Source organism: Balaenoptera physalus (genome assembly GCF_965194825.1).
Source record: "Balaenoptera physalus genome assembly, chromosome: 8".
Taxonomy (NCBI): domain Eukaryota; kingdom Metazoa; phylum Chordata; class Mammalia; order Artiodactyla; family Balaenopteridae; genus Balaenoptera; species Balaenoptera physalus.
In genome coordinates this window covers 78,704,149-78,728,177 of record NC_138887.1, presented here as the reverse complement: position 1 = coordinate 78,728,177, position 24,029 = coordinate 78,704,149, and the positions used below count along the sequence as shown (strand labels likewise).

The 24,029-nt window shown below is 41.3% G+C and overlaps 1 protein-coding gene across 3 annotated transcripts; it reads right to left on the bottom strand.

The window, feature by feature from the left end:
• Positions 1-1,295: 1,295 nt before the first annotated feature.
• PPP1R17 (protein phosphatase 1 regulatory subunit 17) lies at positions 1,296-18,256 on the bottom strand. 3 transcript variants are annotated; one of them, XM_082472836.1, is made up of 6 exons: positions 16,122-18,256; positions 15,638-15,792; positions 10,363-10,469; positions 6,486-6,638; positions 5,048-5,200; positions 1,296-2,571 (listed from the first exon to the last, which is right to left on the bottom strand). In XM_082472836.1, exons 3-6 carry the CDS (start codon positions 10,442-10,444, stop codon positions 2,501-2,503), a joined length of 459 nt encoding a protein of 152 aa, XP_082328962.1. In that variant the 5' UTR covers positions 10,445-10,469; positions 15,638-15,792; positions 16,122-18,256; the 3' UTR covers positions 1,296-2,500. The 3 variants fall into 3 exon arrangements, with proteins under 3 accessions (XP_082328962.1, XP_082328961.1, XP_082328963.1); XM_082472835.1 differs by having other exon boundaries at positions 15,638-18,256; XM_082472837.1 differs by lacking the exons at positions 15,638-15,792; positions 16,122-18,256 and having other exon boundaries at positions 10,363-10,678.
• Between the last annotated feature and the right edge of the window lie 5,773 nt (positions 18,257-24,029).

Here is a 24,029-nt window from a genome sequence, read left to right as displayed (position 1 = left end):
GAGGGAGATTTGGCTTCAATCCAAATCGCCCAGTTCCAGCGTTGGTTAGATATTCTGACTGGCTTTGTCCCTCACCATTTCTGTGAGTGCTTCTTTGAGGCTGGGAGAATTACAAAGACCATCTTCCTGGAAAGAGGAGGGCTGGTCTTTCAGTTAAGGCTACACAAGTGACTCCCTACTTGAAGTATTTCTTCATAGGCTCTGATTCAAGTCCACATAATTGCTATTGATTTAATACCCAGGCAATGGGGATTTGGCAATAGAAAAGGCACAGTCCTCACTCTGAAAATGTCTTAAAATTATCCTGTTACAGACGAATAAGGCTTTTAAGCTTACTACACCCTTTGCCTTATATTATCTCATTTAATTCTCAGACTATGAAGGCAAAGTGGGGATTTTTATCCTCATTTTTAAGATAAAGAAACAGACTCAGAGAAATCCAGGGACTTGCTGAGTGTTGCACAGTTGGGGCAAGAACCCAAGACCTTTGTCTCTTCAACAGCCAGTCTACTTTCCACCCCACCGCAGGAGTCAGACATGAGGAGAGCTTTTCTGAGCACCTGCGAGTTGATTGAGTACAACCGGTGGGCATGGCTGCAGGTACCCCGCGCTTGTACGGCAAAGCTGATAGAACGAGAGTTCACCTGTGTTTTCTTACTAAGAATCCCTTGGTGGTGATGTAATCCTCTTATCCACATACGTGTAATTGCATTTGGCTTCTTAAAGACTTTATGGTGGCCTATTTCACCACTTATGCTTCAACCAGCAGCCTGGCCACAATCTTGCTCCCCTCTTTCCAAAGCTGTGATTGGGGCCACCGCTAGTAAAAGTGGAGTACTGGGATCAAAGAGGGAGAGATCATTAGGGGCACAAAGTGTGGGTCTTCACCAGGGGTTCCAGACTCAAACGTGAAGGCTGGAGGGTGAAGTCAGTGGGTGAAATACGCCAGGTGGGGCAGATGGAGAGCTGGAGAATGTATATTTCTCCTAAAAGGGCCTCTGGTGCTCAGTGCCCGCTGACGGTCGCCACGCTTCTAAATCAGGCTCAGGCTGCCAGACCTTGAGATGGTTTCTCAAGAGAATCTGGAAATCTAGGATTTTATGTAAATTCTCCTGATTAGATTATTAAATATTAATGGTTGATTCAAACATTTGTAAACCTCTGTGGGTCAAAAACCAACAAAACAATCCTTGAGTCTCTTTTGCAACCTCTTCTCTTTATCAGTGTAATAAAGGGTATTTATAAGTGTAAAATAGGGTATTTTTAGGAGAAATGCACCCGGACATAGCGATGCATCTTATTACCAGAAGCATCTTTATTACCAGCAGGGTCCTGTATCTTTTCCACATTTGTGAGAAGGACAGAAAGGCAGAAGGGATTAACAAACTATTGGAGTCAGGGTGTATACAGAGCTTCCAAATTATCACTTAGGCAGCATCTGTTTGAATATCCACCTTTATACCTTTGAACGACAGCTTTCGTTTTTCCCCATGTCCATCACCTGATAGATGATGAGGCCCTCGTGCAAAACCTTCTCATGGCACTCACAGACTGCAGGCTGGGGCAGGGGTCATACGTAGACTCCTGCTCACTAGCTAATGCCACATCTTTCCCTCACATCCAAGAAAGTACATTGGGGTCTAAATAAGTGAGATTGCTAAAAGTATAGGAATGGCCTTCCATTGATCTTAATTAAGTTTTTAAAAAGTAAATTCATCACAAACATTGGTATTATACCTATCATTAGTAATGGTCGTTTGTGACACAACTCACAAAATTTCAGGAAAAAATGGTTAAGAAACATTTAAAAAAATAAATAGGGTATATTGCTAAGCTTCCCAGATAGACTGGCACCCTCTGTCTGCGGTGTTTTCAGTCAAGGCATGGTTGGTTGGGTTGACTCCCCCAGCTCACATATTCACTTTTAGGGTATCAGTTACAAGGATCTTGGCTAGGTATGTCACAAGAGACACTTGGACTCTTGAGAAAGGATAAAAGAGATAAAAGACCATGTTCTCCAAAGCAATCAGTGAGTCAGAACCCAAACATTCTCATTTCCCTAACTGGCAACAGGGAGCCCCAACTTGAACTAGCATTTGGATGATGTGAAGTCAAGTCTCGCCCAGCAGCATAAGCCAAGAAATAAAGGATTCACATGTTATCCACGCTCTTTGCTCCACGAATTGATCCAGAAGAGGCAGACGCTGAGCACGAAAGCTTTCCCTGTTATCTCCCAAGTTAGGATGATCTGCTTCCTTTCCACTGCATCAGAAGATGAAAATTCAAGAAGTGGGAATAGAAACCAGATTCAAAAAAGAAGAGGAAGACAAAGAGGTGACTGGCAATCTGATATAGTATGCCTCCTGGGGAAAATGTGTCTGGATCTTAAAGGCAGACTATGACAAAATGAGAGCAGAAACAAGTCTATTTTTTCTAGGTCGCCATAGGGAACCAATCTAACCTATTTACAGGTGGTCTTAGGGGAAATATCTTTAAATAGCTATTTGTCACCATCTTTTTCATCATCTTCCATGATCACTTTGGGTCTCTCGTCCCTGAGCAGTGTCACACCTGCAAAACAAAGCACAGATCTGCAATTAGGTGCCTCTAATTAAAATATTAGACGACCTTACAGCATAGACAGTACACAGGAGCATGGCAATGCAGAAACGTTTTAATGTCTGCAAAGCTAACTGCTAAAGGTGCCAACAGAGAGAGAGGGAGCTGAGGGGCCTTATTTGGCCTTCCCAGAGGAGCTGTGAGAACACCGTTATGGTTATAAGAGATGCTCAACCTAGGAGTCAGAGGCAACTTTCACCCCCTTCTCTACGTTCTACATTTAAGCTTACAGCAGTAGGATGGCAAGCATATGGATTTTGGAGTCTAACTGCTTCGGACTCATTCAGCACTTAATCTGTGTTGGGCCAGATAATACCTTCAGACCTAAGTTTTCTTGTACGTAAAATGAGGGCATTAATATTTATATAAAGGGTTATTGTGACAACTAAATGAGAAGTATGTAATAATTCTTAGCACAGTGCTACAGCCATGAGCAACTTAGTTCTTCCTTTTCCTTTCACAATTTACTAGTTTGTTTTCCCTTTGAAAAGAACTGGTAAACCTCATGAAGTCAAACTAAACATATTTTACTAACATCTGGGGGAAATATTGAGCTGAGACTCTGAACATGCTGCTTCTGAATGTCAGTGCTGGTAGATGATAAATTTTATGTGGTTTAGAGCAAAACGAGTAAATAAGGAAAATGCAGTGAATTTTTTTCATACAGCTATATGGCTACAATTTAAGAAGCTGTCCTTTATTTTGAGATGATTCTTTTTCTTATTTTGGGGATTAAAATATCCTTTCTTTATGAAATCTTAAGGGTGTTAGATGGTTGTTTTGTCAGTATCCTTACTAGGCAAAATTCGAAGTTGCTATCCCTATGTTAGGCTCACAATATCTTGTTTTTAAAAGTCTACTAGTCTGTGGAATTCAGAAGCCTGAGCACCATTTTCTGGACTGATCAGCCCAGAAAAATCCATCCAAGGAGGCCTGGATGGTTCTGCTCATCCTGTGAATTGTGAAATCGGTTGTTTTAACAAAAGGAAAGGGAGCTGTGATTCGGGGCCAGTCCTCCATGGTTTCTGTCACCCCACTCCAGTCAGTCAGCTTTGTTTTCCCACCGCTGCCTTGAATCACTCCCCACCCTTCTCAGAATTAGAGACCTTTCTGTGCATGAAGCATTTCATAAAGATAGGTAGGGATGCATGTAACCTATGAGAAACATGGCCGAGGCAGGTTCAGACCCTCCCAACTGGTCCTTGGTCCATTTCTCCAGACAAGTGTCTCCTCATGCTCCATTCCGCCTTGCCTGGCTCTTCTCAGAGGTCAGTAAACCTGTCTGATCCCCTGACTGTCTTTTCATGATGTGTTCTGAGTCGTCTTTCAATTTTGTTGTTAGATGCAATAATGGGAAAACACAGTTTTATAATAATGACTAAATCTCATCTCCTCCCAAGTGTCCCTTCTGGATTGCTAAAATGCTACCAGTCCAAACCATAGCATGGTGCAATGAAAAACCACTCACAGATGAGACAGACCTGGACGGGAGCCCCAGCTCTGTCATGTAATAGTGTTTGAACGTGAGCATAATTTGATCCATTCATCAATCATTCTAATCATCCCATCATCAATTAGGCAATCAGCCATCCATCTATCAATTTCATCAACAGAAGACTTTAGAGTAGCTAAGTTACTTAAATTCTCTCTCAATTTTTTTAACTGTAAAGTGAGATAATAGTTATTGTGTTATTCAGTTGATTTTTGAAAATCCACAAGACATGTAAACTCAGTATCTAACATTAAGTAGGGTTTCAGTAAACATTAGCACATTTTCTCTTCTGCCATTCTCCCCCCCCCCCCAACTACCTATATAAAACAAACACGCACTCCGTCTTATACTCTAACCGTGATTGTATATGTCTTTCTCCCCAACCTGTACATAAAATTCTCAGGGACTAGACTATACCTCACACGCTGGCTGCCCTGCCCTATAACGTGGGGTTGTGCACATAGTTCAGCAAGATTTTTTGGTTTGATTTGACACATATTAGGAGAGCTATCATTATTTCTGCAGCTCTCTTTCTCTCCCTTTCACTCTTTCTCTTCTTTTGAGGATTTGGTAAGTATATCCAGGTGTCTTGGGAGACTCAGCTGTCAGCCATAGAATGCGAGATTCCTGGAAGACTGGGGAGGAGGGTATTTAAACCCGCTGACATGTCTATTTCATTGGCTCAGTGAATTCGACCAGTTCTGCTGAAGCACAAGTTATGCTCTGATCCTCACCCAGCTCCGAGTCAGCCCCACGGGAGCGGCCGATGAAGGTAAACCTGAAAGGCAGCAGTAAATGCTACTCCTCCCCTGGGCACTTCTTTGAGACACAGATTTCTGGACCAGGACAAAGGCCATGCCTCTGACACCTCCAAATGGTAAGGCTCTTGACCTGTTTCCATCACCCCCTGAAAATGCCCTGCACCAGCTCTTTTACCTGCTGCAAAGGGGGACACGTGCACGGCAGGTGTGTCTTTTCTCCTTGGCTTTTTCTGTTCCAGGTCAGTATTATGAAGAGCTGGACTCATTTTGCCTTTTGGATGTCTCTCTTGGACATCGTATCTTTTAATTAAATGTTCTGAAAGCACACCTGCATAATTAGGGGAACAGAGGGAGAAACAGGGTCAAATACGTGCACCCATATTTGCACCTACACCTGGTGATGGTAGTCAATAGATCTTTTCAAACATCTTAATAAAAGCAGTTTCTTTAAAATAAGAATTAGTATTTATTGAGGCTACACTAGAGAACATCGTTTGTGCAAAGGATTTTACATGCCTGATTTCATTTTAGCCTCACAAAACCCTGAGCAATTTAATATTACTACCACCGTCCACTCGCTGAGGAAAGTGAGGCAAAGACATGTGCCTGAGGAATGGAGCCCAGGTCTGTCTGCTGCCAAAGTCCACCCCCATTAGGGCAATGGGGCCTTTGCTGTTCCATAAGCCACGGGCTACACTCTTCACTGACTTAATTAGTCCTCTACTTCCCCCTACCTGCCTACTCTCCTCTCTTCTCTGCGTGACAGTTTTCTCCATCTGTAGAATGGAGAACAGCCTCCGCTATAAAAGTGTCCACACTGAGCTCCCAGGGTCCTTATCTGAGGACCTCCGTTATGATGTTACTTCTTGCTGTGTATTTCAGCTGTTTATGTGTTTCTCTTATTTCTTATGAAACTGAAAGTTCCTTTTCAGAACGCTCTGTGTTCTATTTGTTTTGTATCCCCCCGAGTGGGTTGTGAATAGAGAGGACATTAAATAAACGGCCTGGAGGGAAGGGGTAAAGGAAATAAGACAAAACAAAACGTTTGGAAACAAGAGAGTGTCACGTGTCACATGCACGGTTGTTATAGAGACTCGTTAGCTGTTCACCAGACTGTTTCACTCTTCTGGGCACACAGCTGGGCTGCATTTCTCGGCCTCCCTTGCAGTCGGGTGAGGGTTGTGATGGAAGGAAGTGTGTGTGCCACTTGTAGGCTTGCCAGTCCTCCACTCTGTCTGCCCTGGGCCTGCTGGATGCCTACGGTGACTTTAGAAGCCGTGTACTGATGATGTCCATCGACTCGAGTCCCTGTGGGACTGTTTGGAGCACAGCCTGCCTCCCCCGCCCCCAACTTCCACTGATGAGGGAAAAGTAAACTTGTATTGCGTTATCCACTAATATTTTGGACTATATATATATATATATATATATATATATATATATATATATACATGTTATAGTGGCTGGCCTTATCGTAACTAAGACAAATGTAGAGATTGTAACAGTGATTTAAAAACATCCAAATATTTAAGGAAAAAACTGTAAGACCAATGTGATCTAGAGGCAAGCAGTTCCCTTTTACAGATGTGCAAACTGACCTCATTGTCCATTACCTGGTATGAAAGGTGGGATGTGCAGGGCCGGTGTATCTTTTCTCCTTGGTTTTTTCTGGTCTGACTCAACATTCAGGGTGACTTGTACATTTTTCCCTTTTCTTGGCTTCTTTTTGAGATCACAGTCCTTAATAAACTGGTCTGAAAGGTCATCTGATTTTGACAAGACGCAAAGAAAAAAAGAATATTACATAAGAGTCCAGTCACGGACTGGTTGGATTCCTATTATACCTGATGATAGGAGTAGAAGTCGTTTGGTCTGAAAAAGAAAAGTATTTATTTATTGTGGCCTCTTCTACAGCGGACTTTACATGTATACATCATGTAATAAAACTAGAATTCTGTAAAATTCCAAATGGAGAGAGCTTAAATGGGATGGATAATCAAGGCAAAGAGGAATTTTAAAATATAGTTAAGCAAGGCACAGAGTGGGTTTAAGTTACATTTCTGATGGGACAACAGGTGCCAAATGCTCCTTCCCAATTTCCTCTGTCAAGCCTTATTCTCTTTGGAGAGCCCAAGGGCCAGTACGGCGTCTTGTGCTCTCTTTGGTCTTGTAGTTGGATTCTCAGTCTGTTCCTCACTGCCTTCATTTCTATGACTGGCCAAGTCACACCAGTGATTCACGCTTACACTTCAGCATTGGTCTTTTCAAAAAATTTTTATTTTATATTGGAGTATAGTTGATTTACAATGTTGTGTTAGTTTCAGGTGTCCAGCAAAGTGATTCAGTTATACATATACATATATCTATTCTTTTTCAGATTCTTTCCCCATATAGGTTATTACAGAGTAGTGAGTAGAGTTCCCTGTGCTATACAGTAGTAGGTCCTTGTTGATTATCTATTTTATATATAGTAGTGTGTATATCAGCATTGGTCTTTACCCTGCCCCCTGGCTTTGCAATTCTCCTATTTGCCCATCCTAACCCCAGGTCCTCGCATCTTCTTATTCATCTCTTTATTTTCCTCAGTCCCCTGCATTACCTCACCAGAGCTTTTGAAGCCTGGATTCTACATCATGTCCATCAGATGTCATTGTATGTAATTAATCCGATCTGATCACCCCTTGCCCATTCAAGTATTCTCTCTGTTCCATTTTACTCCTCTGTGCTTTGGTTTATGTTGCTGTCCTTTGAGCGCCTCTGTCACTGTTCTAGCATTCGTTCATTCCGTAATGATTTATCTCCTGCTCTAGATGCAGCCTTCTTGGAGATTAAAGATTATATATCCTTTTGACAATTTTATTCTTATTTGCCTCTCCCACTAATAAATGCTTGCTGAATGGATAAATAAGTAGAGTTAGACTGATCTAAGTTCAAATCCTGACTCAGTTTCTTGTTAGTTCTGAGAACTTGGGCCATAATTTCTTTTTTTTCCCTTTTTTGTTGGGGAGGGGCTTCATTTCTAGGAACTTTAATATTCTCTCAAATTTTAAGATGAGGATAATATTAAATCGGTGTGTGTGTGTGTGTGAGAGAGTGAGAGAGAGAAGAGAGAGAAAGGGAGAGAGAGAGAGAACTAAATTTGTTAATGATGGTAAAACATTTGATACATTTGATATATTTCAGATCCTCAAAAAATGTTCACTCTGGCCATTGCTTACCCCCAATACTTTCTCCAAGGCTCAGAGGAAAGCCAAACCCTCCCACTCCCACCCCATCATTGTCTTTTCTTATTAACCCAAGTCCTGGGTGTCCTTTCTCATTTTCTAAGTATCCACAGCATTTTTACTCATGCTAACACCTTTAAAGGGTGATCTAATGATTATGCTTATCTTCTTGGCCGTCTTTTATGACAGGTGTCTTGTGTTTTATCTCCTTAACAACAATGAATAAATATTTGTTGAATGTATGCTTGAATGAATGAACTCAAACATATTATGGATAAGGAGCTATCCCGTTAGGATTCAAAGAAGCTGCAAGGCAGTGAAGCTATTTGTCTTCTCTAGAAACTCACTATGGCCTGGATACTGTCTGGCTAGATTTACAACTATGAATGATGTTGGGGAAATTCAGAGAGTAATTGGATTTTTTTAATCCTTCCCTCCCTCCCTCCCTCCATTCCTTCCTTCCTTTTTTCCTTCCTCTCTTTTGTCTTTCCTCTCTTTCTCTTTCGTTTATGAAAATATTCAGGTCACTTTCTTTAAAATATTGTGGATTAAATGTGCCAAACCTTTTCACTTCACTTTTGTGGGTCTAGACATAACCTGTGTCATTCATTCATTTATTTATTCAACAAATATTGATTAAACCTCTACTGTATATGCTGGCATTGAGCTAGGACTAAAAAGAAAAGTAAGAAATGGACCTTGCTTCCAAGTTACTTATGGTCTATTGGATGTTATATCTGGATGATCCTTTGTTTTAGAAAACCCAATACGTGTGAGGAACCAACTATCAGAAATATTTAGTAACTGTATATCATTATGCCTGCCTCATCAGAAGATCATAATACATAACCAAAAAATCAAACAGCATCATTCTTCAGCCATATTTAGTAGTAATAAATATTTCCTTTTATCTAGGAGATTTTAATAATTTCATCCAATCATCTCAATTTAATAAGCATTTATTGAAATTGTACTATGTGTAAGGCATTGGACTATATGATTTTATGTTTACATGCATGCAAAAAAAGGAGATGAGAAGGGGGCTTTATTGAGTATTACTTATGTACTAGGTGATTTCACCTCATTTTAGTGTGTGGGATGGACCAACACCTTTTCTGATTCGTCAATGCCTGTGTTTTACCAGCTGTTAAATATTCACACCATCCTCAATATATTATCTCATTTAGTTCTTACACCATGCCCACGAGGAAAGGTACAATTATCCCTAACTTGCAGATGAGGAAACTGAGGTTTAGAAGGCCAGCTAAAAGGCTGAAGATTCCACTGCTGGCAGGTTATGGCATCAGGATTAAACCCAGGCTCTTGAGTCTATGTATCTTAATGCCGGGTGGAAAATGTAATTTTAAAAATTTATTACCACAGAGCACAGTTCATTTCCCCCCATATTATACATACCGTAGACATTTGTTGAATGAATTAAAGTGGCTCAGAATGGGTGCTGCCTGGCTGTGGGGTCTCTGGAAGTACAGGCTGGCTGTGGACCAGTCATGCGTCACCATTCAACCCCAAGAAGCGATTCAGGGCACCGTACAAAGAGCAAGACATTTCCTTCAATTTTGACTTTTACTTCAATTGCCTTTTTTCCTATTTTTGGAGAAATCCTGAATATAAACTATCTTGATGGTAAATGGGGAGAGGGGAGAGGCAAGGGGAGTCATAACCAGGCGAGGCATAAACAAAGGCTATGAATATGCAAAAGGCCCATCCATCAAAAGTCTGAGTGTCTCATTTTTAGAAATGGGTAGAGGCAGAAATGTTTCTGGTATTTTCATTACAAAGGTTATGCAAAAAGTCAGTTCTGGAAAGGAAACAGATTGACAATAAACAGAAAAAGGCTATTTAAAATTCTGTCTTGATAGGCAAAGAGAGATATTTGAAATATTTTATTGGCACTGCACATGGGGTGTAAGTGTGCCGGGAAGTACTGGAAACAAGCTATAATGTCACATTCCATTTATTGCCTCAAAAATGCTCTGCCTGGGACTCTGTCAGACCCAAAAAAGAGGACAATGCCTTTCCCCTCTTTTTTTAATTCTAATGAACTTCTCTACAGTGCTTCAGCTAATATTTACATGGCAGACCCCACAGACCCATGGCTATCTGCCCGTCCATCTGGTGTTGGCTGTCATCAGAAGTCACAAACTATCAGGTTTCAGGGGGCCTCCCTCTGACTTGCTTGCAAACTGAATGGCAGAGATGTTCCCTTTCTGACTTTCACCATTGACATTAACACTGGAGCATTTACCTAAGTGGCCACAACGAGGGTCACGCTTGTCCAGTCTGTCTTCTGAGAGCTCCAGTGGCTGCATTTGCTCAGTGGACATCATCAAAGGAGGGCCCGTGTGTGGATTTCTTCTCCAGCACCACAGAAGTATAGAAACAAGTCCATTAGTACCTCTTCTGTTTATTCACTCACTTATTAAATAAGTATATCTACTGAGCACTTACTACTATGTTCTCAATTCAATCCTATTTTTAAAGTCCACTTCTTCTACTTAGCTACTAGAAGCTCTAAACTTAAGATTTAAGCCAAAATAAATGAATCTCACACACACACACACACACACGGATTATCAGTAATTTGTCATGTATCAAATGTTCAATATTTGCTGTCTTTCAGAAGCACTGTGGGAGTTTCAAGAATGAACACTTGTAAAGTCTGAATTAGAAAAGAGTTAGCTGGGAGTTACAGAAAATCTTGATTAAACCTTGCCTGTATTTTTTTCTGTTGAGTTCTGCAAAGTGAGATTATGCCTACTTCACAGGTGAGGAAACTGAGGATCAGAACATTTAATTAATTTATTTAGTCACACATCTATTAAATAGCCAAGCTTGGATCCATCTCCATTTCTGAAGACTTCCACTAGAGACCCAAGACTCTTAATACAGGGGTTCCTTTGAATCGAAATTGAACCAGGCTTCTGGTTTTCTACCATTACATGCTTATAACTATGAAGTAATGAGACTTCTTCCCTATCCATATTATAACAGTCGTAGAGATGTGGTAGGGAAAAATCTAGGTCTTGAAATGGATCTTTATTATTTTCTCCCTAGAGATTTCTGATGTTATAGCAAATCTGTTTCCTCTTCCTCCTCCCCCCATCGCCCATTTTTCCTAAACCGCAAATCCATTGAATTTTTCAGAGCTATTAGTTGTAGCCATTGTCCAGAAGGAGCAGAAATTCAGAATGGACATGTGTCAGGTCTGAATGAGAAATGCATTAGTTGAGATTTATAGGAAATCTTCATTAGAGTCTGCCTATATTCTGTTTCTTTTAGATAATTTATTACTCATGTCCTACCATAGCAAGAATGGTTGGAGAGGAATAAGATTTAAATGACCCAACTGATCCTTTTTTCTTGAGATTCTTGGATCACTGGCATGCAGAGGAACACACAGATCAATTGTGTTAACATTTCAAGCTCACAGCATTAGTTCAACTCAGTTGTCTTCTGAGGAATAAGCCAGTGTTCTCTGGGAAGGCTAGAGGGCCTCTCCTCCTACAAGCTGAGATCATTGTGTAGCAGATGGAGCCATTAACGGATTAACTTGAGCCAGCTTTTAGTGTCATTCTGAGCAGACTGACTTCACTGAGTGACTTCAGCAGAAATCAGTTCAGACCATTGTTTTTAGTGTTTGTATAGAGACTGCCAACTCCCTGGGACCATAAGGAAGTATGCTGTTAACTTGGGTGGCCGGCCCCTACCTGCTTGCGTGAAGAGGGAAGCTATGGGCCCATCATTCAGGATGAGTGGGCTCAGTGTTGGGGTCTGGAGGCAAAGTCATTCAGATACGGCCTGTGTACCTACTCAGTCTTTCATCTCTTTGGGCAGAAAGTCATGGGCCCTGTCATAGACTTTGTGCTCAACATCACCCCATGCAGGAACTAGTTAAAATAGTCATTCTCTAGAAGAAGAAACTGAGACTCAAAGAGCTTAAAATGACCTACAATTAGTTACATACTTAGAGTCAGAGTCATCGTCTGAACTCAGGCCTCTTACCTTCTAGTCTAGGTCCTCTCTGGCAGGAGTACCCTTCTCCTTCTCTCCAACCTAATGGAAGCTGGTTTTTGTACTTGGATCATATGGCTGCTCCTATGTGCTCAATAGCTGGTTTATTTAATTTGAATCTGAGCTTTCAAGTCAAATAGGTCTAGGTTAAATTTCAGCCCTTTACCTAAAAGCAGTAAGACTTTGATGAAGTGGCTAAATCGTCATGATGTAGTGAGGGTAGATGGAGCCCAAGTGCAATATAATCGTTTTTGCCCTTTCTACCTACAGTCTATTGCTGCTGTGGTAGAATTTGCCAAGGCGAGCGTCTTCCTGGTGCACCCACAGACTGGTACCCGGGGACATATGGTCCTCTCTGCCCCCATTCTTAGCCTCAGTTTTCTTATCTGTAAAATAGACTTAATAGTAACTATTCCAGAGTTACTATGACGATTAAGTAGTAGCTATGTGCTTTGCACATTGTAGGTATTGAGTAAACGTCAGTCATGTAACATTGTCTATACCTTACTAGAGAGCTGGCTAATGAAGACCAGCTGAAGAACTGAACAATTCTAAAAATCATTGACTCTTTCATTTTCATCTAGATGCTGACCCATGGGACGGCCAGCCACCATCTGAGCAAATTGGCTTTCACAGTACTGGACTTGAGAGGAAGGAGGCTGCCCTTGAGAGACGAACGGTGCAAGTGTCAGAAGTCCATGGACAAGGTAAGGGTACCTGGTGATTAGTCACAAAACTGACACATGCCTCCTCCCCAAGGTAGCACCTAGTGTCTATGGGGGACACATCACTATTTTAAATCAGTGTGAGGGAAAGAATGATGGTAAGCCTCTGTTTACTAGGAGGCTGAGAGATGATTTTCACATTTGGGATTTTACTTTACAAAAATACCCCATGCTGGGCAGGGATGCGTTTTGCCCGTGGGATTAGAAGCTGCTTTTACTATGGATGATGTCACTACCTTCTTCTTGGCAGAAAACCTTCACACAAAGAAAGGAACGAGTACACAGAGGAGAGAGGCATTTGGAGTTTAGCATCACCTTATTAATGATTGTCATTTTATCTGCCTGTTGAATCTTAGTATAAGATAACCCCGTCTCCCTACCCCCTCTGCATTTCTACCCTCAGTGAGAAGGGGTGCCCAGGATAATTGAGCCACTGTAAGTCAGGAGCTAGTCTAATTCTTGAACTAGGAAATGGAATATTTCTACTTCGTATTCCTGACTCTGCCCATGCACTTCTCTCTTTAATTCAGTCTCCACCCCAAGCACAGCATATGGATGTTGCTTCTGTCATGCTGCCCAGGGAATGTTTCATCATCTCCCTCAGCAGCTCGCTGTGATATGGGAAATTTCTGAAGCATCAGCTCTTTCTTTCGTACCTAAACACCTGGTACCCTGGGTCTTCAGATTCCAACCAAAGGGCTAGGGACTGAAGAGATGCTTTGGGGGTATTTTGTAAACTGTTTTCTCGTCAAAGATTTGTGGTCCTTTAGCATTCATTCTCTTGCCGTTTATTGGTTCAGTGTGGTCTCTGAATTTGAATACTCACACAGTAACGACTAGGACCGCCACTGTGACTGTCAGTATTGGCCCTCCCAACCTCTCCTGAAAAGCCTGGGGCCACGTGTATGGTGGAAATCAGGATATTTTTATTATGTAACACCTCCAGAGGAGTCTCAGGAAGCTCCACCATCACAGGCAGTACTTCTGTAGCAAAAATATGAATATTCACACTAAATCACATAAATAAAGCCTACAAAATGAATTTACGTTGAACCTAACAACAACAAAAACTTGTGGTTTTCAGATTTTTCCATTAGAGAAGAAAGAGCTGTGGGTCTGTATTACTCTTCTCATTGTTGTTTGAGAGAATGTGGGTGTTTGGTTGTAGCACGTACAAGAGACCAGGTGATGGCATTTCAGGGGCTTGAGGAGGTTTTCAGGATCCTGACGCTAAACTCTTGCAATTCCTCTTGGTAATCCTTACATTCCTTTTCTCAGAGAGACACTTGTAAACACAAATGCCACTGAGAGAGGAGATACATTAACTGATGTCACAACACACAGGGGTTATTAATGACAAAGGTCTCTTTCTCTTTTGAGAACAGGAGAGGAAAGGTCCAGGGAGCTGGGTGCCAGGAAAGGGAGCTGGCTAAGTTGTAGGGCAGGAACGCCAGAGCAGCCTGCTGAAGCCGAGGGCACCTTTGAGGGAGCCTGTCTCCACTAGCTCAGAGCTGGTTCCTATTTCAGGAGGATAGCAGTGCTATTTCTGCAGCTAAAAAAGGTTGGTCAGTTCACTTTAAGGTCAGAAGCTGCCCTGGGCATTTTGTCCTTTCTCTTAACACTGACTAGATTTCTCAGTTGGGTGTTAGAATATGTAGTTTAATTCATAGAAAATTCCTCACTGACTGTAAGCATTTGGTGCTGTGAGGTGATATAAGGTAGAAACAAATGCTTGGTTGCTTGTCCCACTCTCTAGCTGGGTGAACTTGGGAAAGTTATATGTCCTCTTGGAAACTTAGTTTCCACATCTGTGAAATGGGCACAATAGTGGCTCTTCTCCAGGGTTGTTGAGAGTATTAACAGTACAATGTGTGTCAAGCTCCCAGCCCAGATCCTGGCACATGCTACCATTTTAAGAATGTCAGTTGCTTTCTGTGCTCTTTTAGTCCTCTGCTTGGAATTACAACATGTACATTTAATTGAACCACTGGAACCATTTCCTTGTCCCATCTCTGGCCTTTTCTGAAGCTAATGATGAGATAAGAACAATCCAAGGTACAAACCAACTGCAGGACACCGATTTCCAGGCCTTGGGAACATGGTAATACTGATTCTCAGGAGCGAGCTGACACTTATCAGAGTCGTGTGGTATTCTAAAGAATTTCCCCAAATTAGTCAGGCCTGGATTTACTTGATGGAATAAAAAGTTAGAAGGTTATGTCCACAGCCCAATGTGGTGTCTGGTTAAAGCAGCCTCTGGTTATGTAAAAAATCCATATCTTTTGTCAAATCTTTTTTTAACCTGAGGACTGAATTCAGGTTAAAAGTACCACGCTTTTAAATCAAATTTGTTCATTTAGAAGGCCTAAATTTGCAGTATTCCTCGAGGAATGACTCTTCCTCAAAGTAGGACAGAGAGAGGTTTTTTTTGATTAGGACACTCCTCAGCCTTGGAAGGTAAGCCTCCCTACACTGCTGTGTGAATACGCAGATATTCCTGTGTTCATTATGAAACTTCCCAATTTAATTTGTGGGGACTCTGGTTCTTACAGAACTCAGGAGTCCACCTCCCTCGGAAAAAATGACTTGCAAGTGGTGACTTTCCCAGCTCCCCATCTAATTCTGGCTTAGTCTCACTCCAGAAAGCACCGCCATCTCCCACGCCCCCTGTACCACCAGCTGCAGCCTTCTTTGTCCCAGCAACCACAAAAGAGCTGTAACTTATCGGAAGCTTGCTTTTCTCACCATAAAAGTTCTCAGAGTAAAAAAATCCGAAGCACTTACCAGTCAGTGCAGGTGCTGAGATGAGAAGGCAAGTGATGGGGAGGAAGTGTTTCCTCCCTGACGCTGGGCCGGCTCCTCAGTGGCAGTGGCTGCCGCTGCCCGGCTTCAGCTCCTCTTATCAAGGGACCAGCTGCCGCTGTTGCCATGGGGATGCTCTGTTTCTCAGGCGCCAGGGCAAGGGGGATGGAGAGGCAAAGAGGACTCATCTTGCGGCCACGGCTCCCTACCGTGATAATCGTCCGTTACAAAAGCAATGCACAGAGTAGTGCTTTGAGGGCCTGGTGTGCAAGGCTGGAGCAGTCCAGACGAACAAGCTAGGTCCTTTAATCCCCATAACAACCTTACGCAGTAGGAGTTTTTTGGCCTGGCTTTGCAAATATGGAAGTTTAGGCACAGAGAGATTAAGTGACTTGCCCCAAAGGTGCCACAGCTAATTCTGACCCTCAAATCCATTTGAATTTAAATTCAGAGTACTCTCACTCACCACTGTTGCCTCTTTGAGTAGCATCCTGATGAGAAGACGAATGATCGATTGATCGTAGCAATCGCTGACATTTACATAAGGCTTCCCACATGCCAGGCACTCCTCTTTACACATATCAACTCTTCAACCCTCATAACAGCTTTGCAAGATAAGCTGCTGTCATCATGCCCGTCCCACTGATGTGAAATCTGGGGCCCGAGTTCTCACTGCTAGTAAATGGTGAGGCTGGGGTTTGAACTGGGCATTGAATGTTAGAGGCCATGCTCTTAACCACTTTACAGTCCTGCTCACCAGTGAGAGCGTTTTAGAAAGAGAGAAAACCTAACAAAGAATGCAGCCCTCACCATATAGGTGGGGTATGGAGGGCAGGAAAAATTTGCTCCTTCAAAGGAACTCAACCAAATGTTCTAGTATTAGGAATCCACATGCACTCCAAGAAAGGCTTAGGGTCAAAGGGTATTTAAGCAAGTTGTGTGGGAGGTGACATGCTGTCGGATGGAGAGGAAGGGTCCATGTTTCCCGTTCACTCACTGGAGGAAGTGTCCTGTGTTGATTGGAGGAGCAGAAGTTTGTAGGCACTGGTTTGGGCATCAGGGGAGCAGGGAGGTCAGTCTGGAAGATCAGGTAGGGATCAGCATGGGCTGGAAGGACTTGAGATCCCTGAGGGTAGTCAGGAGGCTACCCACCAATACTGCCCAAGAAACGGGTTCTCCCAGAAGAGGTCTGAGTGCTTTCCATGCATGTTGTTTTCTTTCCTTCCTGAAAATGCAGGCTGTGCGGGTCCTAAGAAGCTCCTCATGGGCCTCAACTACCAGTTAGTTCCCAGTATTGAGTTGGTCGATGCCTCCTTGACATTTGCCAGCATCTCAGGATGCTCATAAGTTCATCCTGAGGTTGACCCCAAGGGTTAGAATTTCTTCAAATGCTGTGGTAGTAAATCAGTAGAGAGTAGGCTTCCCTGTTTGATCCACCTTGTCTTGGTCCTTATTGGAAGCTCTAGGACAGAGATGAAGGCTGCCAAAAGGTAATGCTCCTGGCCAGGAAGTGAAACGCCTGCATGCTGAGGCAAAGTCCCTAAAAGCAGCTCTCAGTTCCAAACGGCCTGCTTTATCCTCTTACCAGCAGCCTTGTTGGCCAACAGGTTAGCAACATGTTCATCTCCAAACTTAAGTGGAAAGAATATACTTTCTTCCTAGACTTCTCAATTCTTTTTTAAAATTAAACCTTTTTTTTTTTTGGATAATTGTAGACTCACATGCAGTTATAAAAAATAATACAGAGAAATCACCTGTAGCCTTCAAGTAATTCCTTCAGTGTTACCATCTTGCAAAACTAGAGTACAATATCTCAACCAGTGTATTGATAGGGATACAGTCAAGATACAGAGTCCCATCATGGCAAGCCTGCCTCACGTTAGCCCTTCCTCCCCCCCCCCCACTCTTCCCGCCCTTACCCACTCCTTAACCACAGCAACCACTAGCCTGCTCTCTACTTCTATAATTTCGTCATTTCAAAAATGTTATGTAGCTGGAACTGTACAGTATGTAACTTTCTGAGTTTTATTTTTGTTTGTTTGTTTTTAACTCAGCATGGTTCCTGGTGATTCATCCAAGTTTTTTCATGTAGCAATAATTTGTTCCTTTTCATCACTGGGTAGCGGTCCACGGTATGCACCAAAGTTTAACCATTCACCTGTTGTAGGACATCGGGATTGTACCTGGTGTTTGGCTATTACAAATAAATCTGTTATGAAAATTGATGTACAGGCTTTTGTGTGAACATAAATGTTCATTTATCTGGAATAAAGCCCAGGAGTGAAATTCCTGGCTCATATGACAATTGCAAGTTTAATTTTATAAGAAACAGCCAAACTGTTTTCCAGAGTGGCTACACCATTTCATATTTCCACCAGCCATTTATGAGTGATTCAGTTTCTCCACATACTTGTCAGCATTCGGTGTTTAAATTTTTAAAAGTCATTCTCTAGGTGTGTAGCATTATCTCATTACGGTTTTGCTTGCATTCCCCTGTTGAGTAATGATGTTTCCATGTGCTTGTTTGCCATCTGTATGTTTCTTTGGTGAAATGTGTCTTCATGTCTTTCACTCACTTTTCTAATTAGATTGTTTGCTCTTTTTTTTTTACTGTTGACTTTTGAAAATTATATATTCTAGATACTAATCCTTCTTTATCAGAAATACATTTTTGCAAATGTTTTCTCCCAGTCTATAGCTTATCTTTTCAAACTCTTAGCAGAGTCTTTTGTAGAGCAAAATTTAAAATTTTTATCGTCTCATGTATCATTAACTTTAAAACATAAAAAGTTGAGATTATTTCTGGGGGCCTTCAGAGAAGCTGAACAGTGTTAGGAATTTTAAAACACTCTTTTGTCACAATTCCCCAAGTTCAAAGGGAACATTTTCAAAGAGAGAAGAGAGTATGAATTCCTTATTTCCCCTTTGGATAGACATGTACTTCTCCGAAGTTCAGGTTGTTGTGGTGGTGTTTTTTCCAGGGCTTTCTATGCGCACTTTAATTGATTATGCCCAACCCCCCTTTTAAGACAGATGTAAACAGCAACTGAGATGGCAGATGGTAATGTAAATCTATACCTCAGAGAGTTCTAAATAACAGCCACATATGTGCAGTGTTGAAGTCATGGACCCTTGGCCTACAGTGTTCCCAGTGTAAGAGCAAGGAGCCATTGTGTACGTGACATGATTTGTAGGTCCAGGAGCCCTCTGATGTGTGGCTGAATTGGCTTCTGGCTTCATTCCTGATGGATGCCTAATGGTAACTAGCTTTAAATGAACGTATTTTCATTTTAATCACAAATATTCAATCTTTATGAATAAGAATGATCACAGTGATACACATTTACAGACAATTTATTTCAGTCAATAACCTATAAAATGTGCACTTGAAATATTTGCCTTCCAAAATCAATCTAAGGCAGTTTCTGTGTTGATGGGTGATGGAGCTCCAGCTTTTCAATTAAGAAAGAGAGAGCGAGAAAGAGAGAGAGCACTGAATATTTGTAGGCTGGTTCTTATCCCAGAGATCTTGCTCGATCACTTTGGTTATTTCCTTCAACACTCAGAGAGGAGAATTACGGTTTCAGATCAATATCTTCTGGTAAATAAGTGTCTCTGTTTTGCTTTGGGAAGCTTTGAAAACAATTTCAGCTCTTTATAACAGAGGACTGTTTGACTTTATCAATAAGAAATTCTGATATCATTTATTCACATCTAATTGAAATAAAAATATAGAATACATTTAACCTTCCAGAAATTGTCAAATACTTAATAAGTGCTTATGGAAATAAGAAGTAATATTAATTCACTTCAGATAATTGTAGATTCACATGTAATTATAAGAAATAATACAGAGAGATAGAACCCTTTCTCTATTGTGCTCAATTTCCCCGAGTGGTGACATTTTTTAAGACTATAGCACAATATCACAACCGGATATTGATATCCATACAATTCACCTATCTTATTCTGATTTCTCCTGCTGTGCGTGTGTGTATTGTTTCATACAATTTTATCACCTGTGTAGGTTAGTGTATCTACCACCACTGTCAAGGTGCTGAACATTTCCACCACCAGAAGGATCCCTCATGTTGTTCTCTTACTTATTTATTTGTTTATTTGTTTATTTATTTATTTTTTATTTTTGGCTGTGTTGGGTCTTTGCTGCGCGCGGGCTTTCTCTAGTTGCAGCGAGCAGGGGCTACTCTTCGTTGCGGTGCGCAGGCTTCTCATTGTGGTGGCTTCTCTTGTTGCAGAGCACGGGCACTAGGCTCGCAGGCTTCAGTAGTTGTGGCACGTGGACTCAGTAGTAGTGGCTCGCAGACTCTAGAATGCAGGCTCAGTAGTTGTGGCGCACGAGCTTAGTTGCTCCGTGGCATGTGGGATCTTCCCGGCCCAGGGTTCGAACCCGTGTCCCATGCGTTGGCAGGCGGATTCTTAAGCACTGCGCCACCAGGGAAGTCCCCATGTTGTTCTTTTATAATCACACCCACCTCCCCACCTCCCACTCCTGTTTTCTTTGCCCCATCATAACCTCTGGCCCTCTGGCAGTCACTAATCTATTCTCCATTTCTATAATTTTGTCATTTCCAAGATGTTATGTAAATGGGATCATACAGCATGTGACCTTTTCCACTCAGCATAATTCTCTGGAGATTGTTGCCTGAATGTTCTTTTTTCTTGCCAAGAAGTATTCTATGGTATGGATATACCCTAGCTCGCCTAACCATTCACCTGTTGAAGGATATTTGGGCTACTTTCAGTTGTCATTTATTACAAATAAAGCTGCTATGTACATTTATGTACAGGCTTTTGTGTGAGCATAAGTTTTCATTTCTCTGGGATAAATGCCAAGGGGTACAATTGCTGTTCTGTATGGCATTTGAATGTCTAATTTTTTTATATGCAACACCTTTTATTCCAATCACCTCTCAAAACAGGTTTCAATATGGTGACAACTAAGAGAACACATACACGGGAACGAGGCAGTGGGTTGTTTAATTTTATAAAAAATTACCAACCTATTTTCTAGAGTGGTTATATAGCTTACATTCCTGCTAGCAATGTGTGAGTGACCTAGTTTCTCTGCATCCTCACCAGCATTTGATGTTGTCACTATTTTTTATTTTAGCTATCCTAATAAGTTTGCAGTGATATCTCACTGAAGTCTTAGTTTGCATTTTGCTGATGGCTAATGATGTTGAACATCTTTTCATGTACTTAGTTTGCTATCTTTATATCCTCTTCAGTGAAGCGCCTCTTCATGTCTTTTGCTCATTGTCTAATTAGATTGTCCAATTTTTACTGTTAAGTTTTGAGAGTTATTTATATATTCTAGATATCAGTCTTTTGTTGGATATGTGGTTTGAAAAGATATTCTCATAGTATGTAACTTACCTTTTCATCTTCTTCACATGGGTTTTACAGAACAAAATTTTTAAATTTCATGACTCTTATTTAATAGAGATTCTCCATTGAAACCATCTGGGCATAGACATTTCTTTTGAGAGCTTTCAAATTACAAATTCAATTTCTTTACTGGTTCTAGGTCTACACAGATGACCTATTTCCTGTGGGTTTAATTTTGGTAGTTGCTGGTTTTCAAGGATTGGTCCATTTCTTCTATGTTATTGAATTATAAGCATAAAGTTGTTTCCTTATTATCTTTTAAGTGGCTGCAGGATACATAGTAATATCCCTTATTTCATTCTTGATATTGGTGATTTATATCTTCTCTCTATTTTTGTAAGTCTTACTAGTGGTTTATCAATTTTACTGATTTTTTCCCAAAGAACCAGCTCTTTGTGTCATTGATTTTTCTCTATTGTGTTCCTATTTTCAGTTTCATTGATTTCTGCTCTTATCTGTATTATTTCCTTTTTTCTGCTTGCTTTGGATTTATTTTGTCCTTCTTTTATTAGTTTCTTGAGGTAGGAAATAAGGTTATTCATTTGAGACCTTTCTTCATTTCTAATATAAGCATTAATGACATAAGTTCCCTTCTCAGAATTGCTTTAACTGCATCCCACATATTTTGATGTGTTGTATTTTCATTTTCATTTAATTCTAGGTATTTTCAAATTTCCTTTGAGACTTCCTTTTGACACATGTGTTAGGTACAGCAGGTACAATAGTGAATAAAATACAGTGTCAAAGTCCTTTGCATGGAATATGGCAGGGGCAGATGGCCAAGGACAGTCAAATTTTGAAAGTTGGAAGATTGCAGCAACTATTTACCTACCCTTCTGAAAAAAAACAAAAAATTACAATCTTTCTGGAGGGACAGTGTTATATCAAGAACTGTCAAATTTTAAATGAAACTTTGAATTATTCCTGATATTTTGGCCTCAATGATAACATCTACCCAGGAATGTGGGTGACTTGCCTTTAAATGGCATGGGTGTCCCTACTTTGTGATGTCAGCTGACCTGCCTGAATGTCTCAGGGGATGCGCCACTCACCTGTCAGGACCTGACATTGCAGCTTTCCTACGGTGTTTGACTGGATATTTGATCTGCGATACATCCTTGTTTTCCACACATACCTCATCTTTTATCTCACCTTCATCTCTACCTTGATTTTCTCTCATTTCCTACAGCTGATTCAATTCCAAGGCTTGCCCCACCTACATGCATTTCTATCTAGTTTCCAGATCCTGGCCTATAATGGTTTGTCTTAGCCAGTAGAGATCTAGAACCATGAGGTCCTTGAGCATCATTCTCACCAAAGGGGCCATAGTCCCACCGGCCTCAAGTGCATTTTTGACCCAGAGAGTCACAATCACACTGACTGATCTTGAGCACCATTCTGATCCAAACAGCCATAGTCACCCTGACCTAACTACCTTTTATTAAGTTCCCACTTCAGTCTAAATATGTTCTGGTGAATTCTCATCACAACCCATCAGGTATATGTTATTTTATGTTACAGGTTTAAAACTTGATTTTCAGAAACCTAGGTCACTTGTCAATGCTGAATAGCTGCTAAAGAGCAAGGGAGTGGTTTGAACCCACATCTGTCTTCTCCAGAGTCAATGTTCTTCCCTTTATCTTGCTCTGTAATGCATGTGACACTTTCCCCAGTTGTCTCTGCATTGGTGGTCTTCCCATGCTTCCTGCTCTTCTATTGTCTTGCATCAATGAAGCAGACAGATCCGACCCATCCTTTGCTCCCTCATGAAAACCAAGCTGATTTTATTCTTTTTGAGTAACATGCTCTCAAAGCTGGACATCTGGCTACTGTATAAAATGGTGATCACCACTCAGCAGAATAGCAAGGGAGCCATGTGGCTTTTCTTCGGTTACTAATCCAAAGCTTTGCTTGAATATTAATTCTATCATGGCTTCTCTGATGCCCTATTAAGTAAGTGTACTAAAGATGAGAAACATGCTGAAAATATGCTGACTAATGCAGCTCTAAGTCATTAAGGGCACCCAAATGTTCTCTGGTCACTGGTTACCTCTCCAGCATGCGAGTTTGAATAATGGACTGTGGAGAATGAATTCATTGCCCTTTCCCATGTATGCTTCCTTCTAGCTAAGCTATTAGAATTTTCCAAATCTGAGACTTGCCTGGATTCTGAGAAATCTCCACCAGAGGCAACACAATAAGGGAACTGAGCCTAACCCCCACTGTGTCACCAAAGCCTATCAAATGTTACTGTAAGCGTTCATATAAGGCTGCCTTGTTGGAGGAAACCAGCGAGGGAATTGATGTGAGCTACCAGATGGTAATAGTGGCAGACACGACACATGGTTTATGCGGGCTTCTAAACACAGAGGGAGCAAGCACATATATTTTCCCAAAAGGCACATAGAATTTTAAGGTATATGCAATGTAGTTTAAAGCTTTTGTTGCTCAGAGAGAAGTAGTTAAATGAGGGGTTATCACGTTTGAATTGTGCTACGAAAATATTAATAAGTAAGTTCATTAACTTTCTATGAGCATAAAAAGTGTTGACTAAGGTTTTTATGATATGGAAAAAAATCTTTTAAAGTTTTAGGACTTTGCCTCTTTGGTTTCAACTGCATGAAAAATGACACACAATTTAGGAATATGCGAAAGCAAATTTTAAACTCAGCATGTGTTTAAAACAGCGGCTATAACTTCTGCACTTGATTTCAAGGAAATTACATGCCTCATATTACTACACGCATAAAGCCCAGTGGGAAACTCTCTTGCCTTTTGCCAGAGAGAAGGTCAGCTCCCCGGTTTCTGGCAGGGCCTCCATGCAGAATTTTGGCTTCTCCTCCTGTCTGTCTAGTACACCCTGGCCTGGAAGTGGCAGCTCTAGAATGCCTACATAGGAGCAGCCCCGGGGTGCACTCTGGTTGGAAGGGGAGGTTAGAGGCTCTGCCTCAAAGCTGCATTTGCA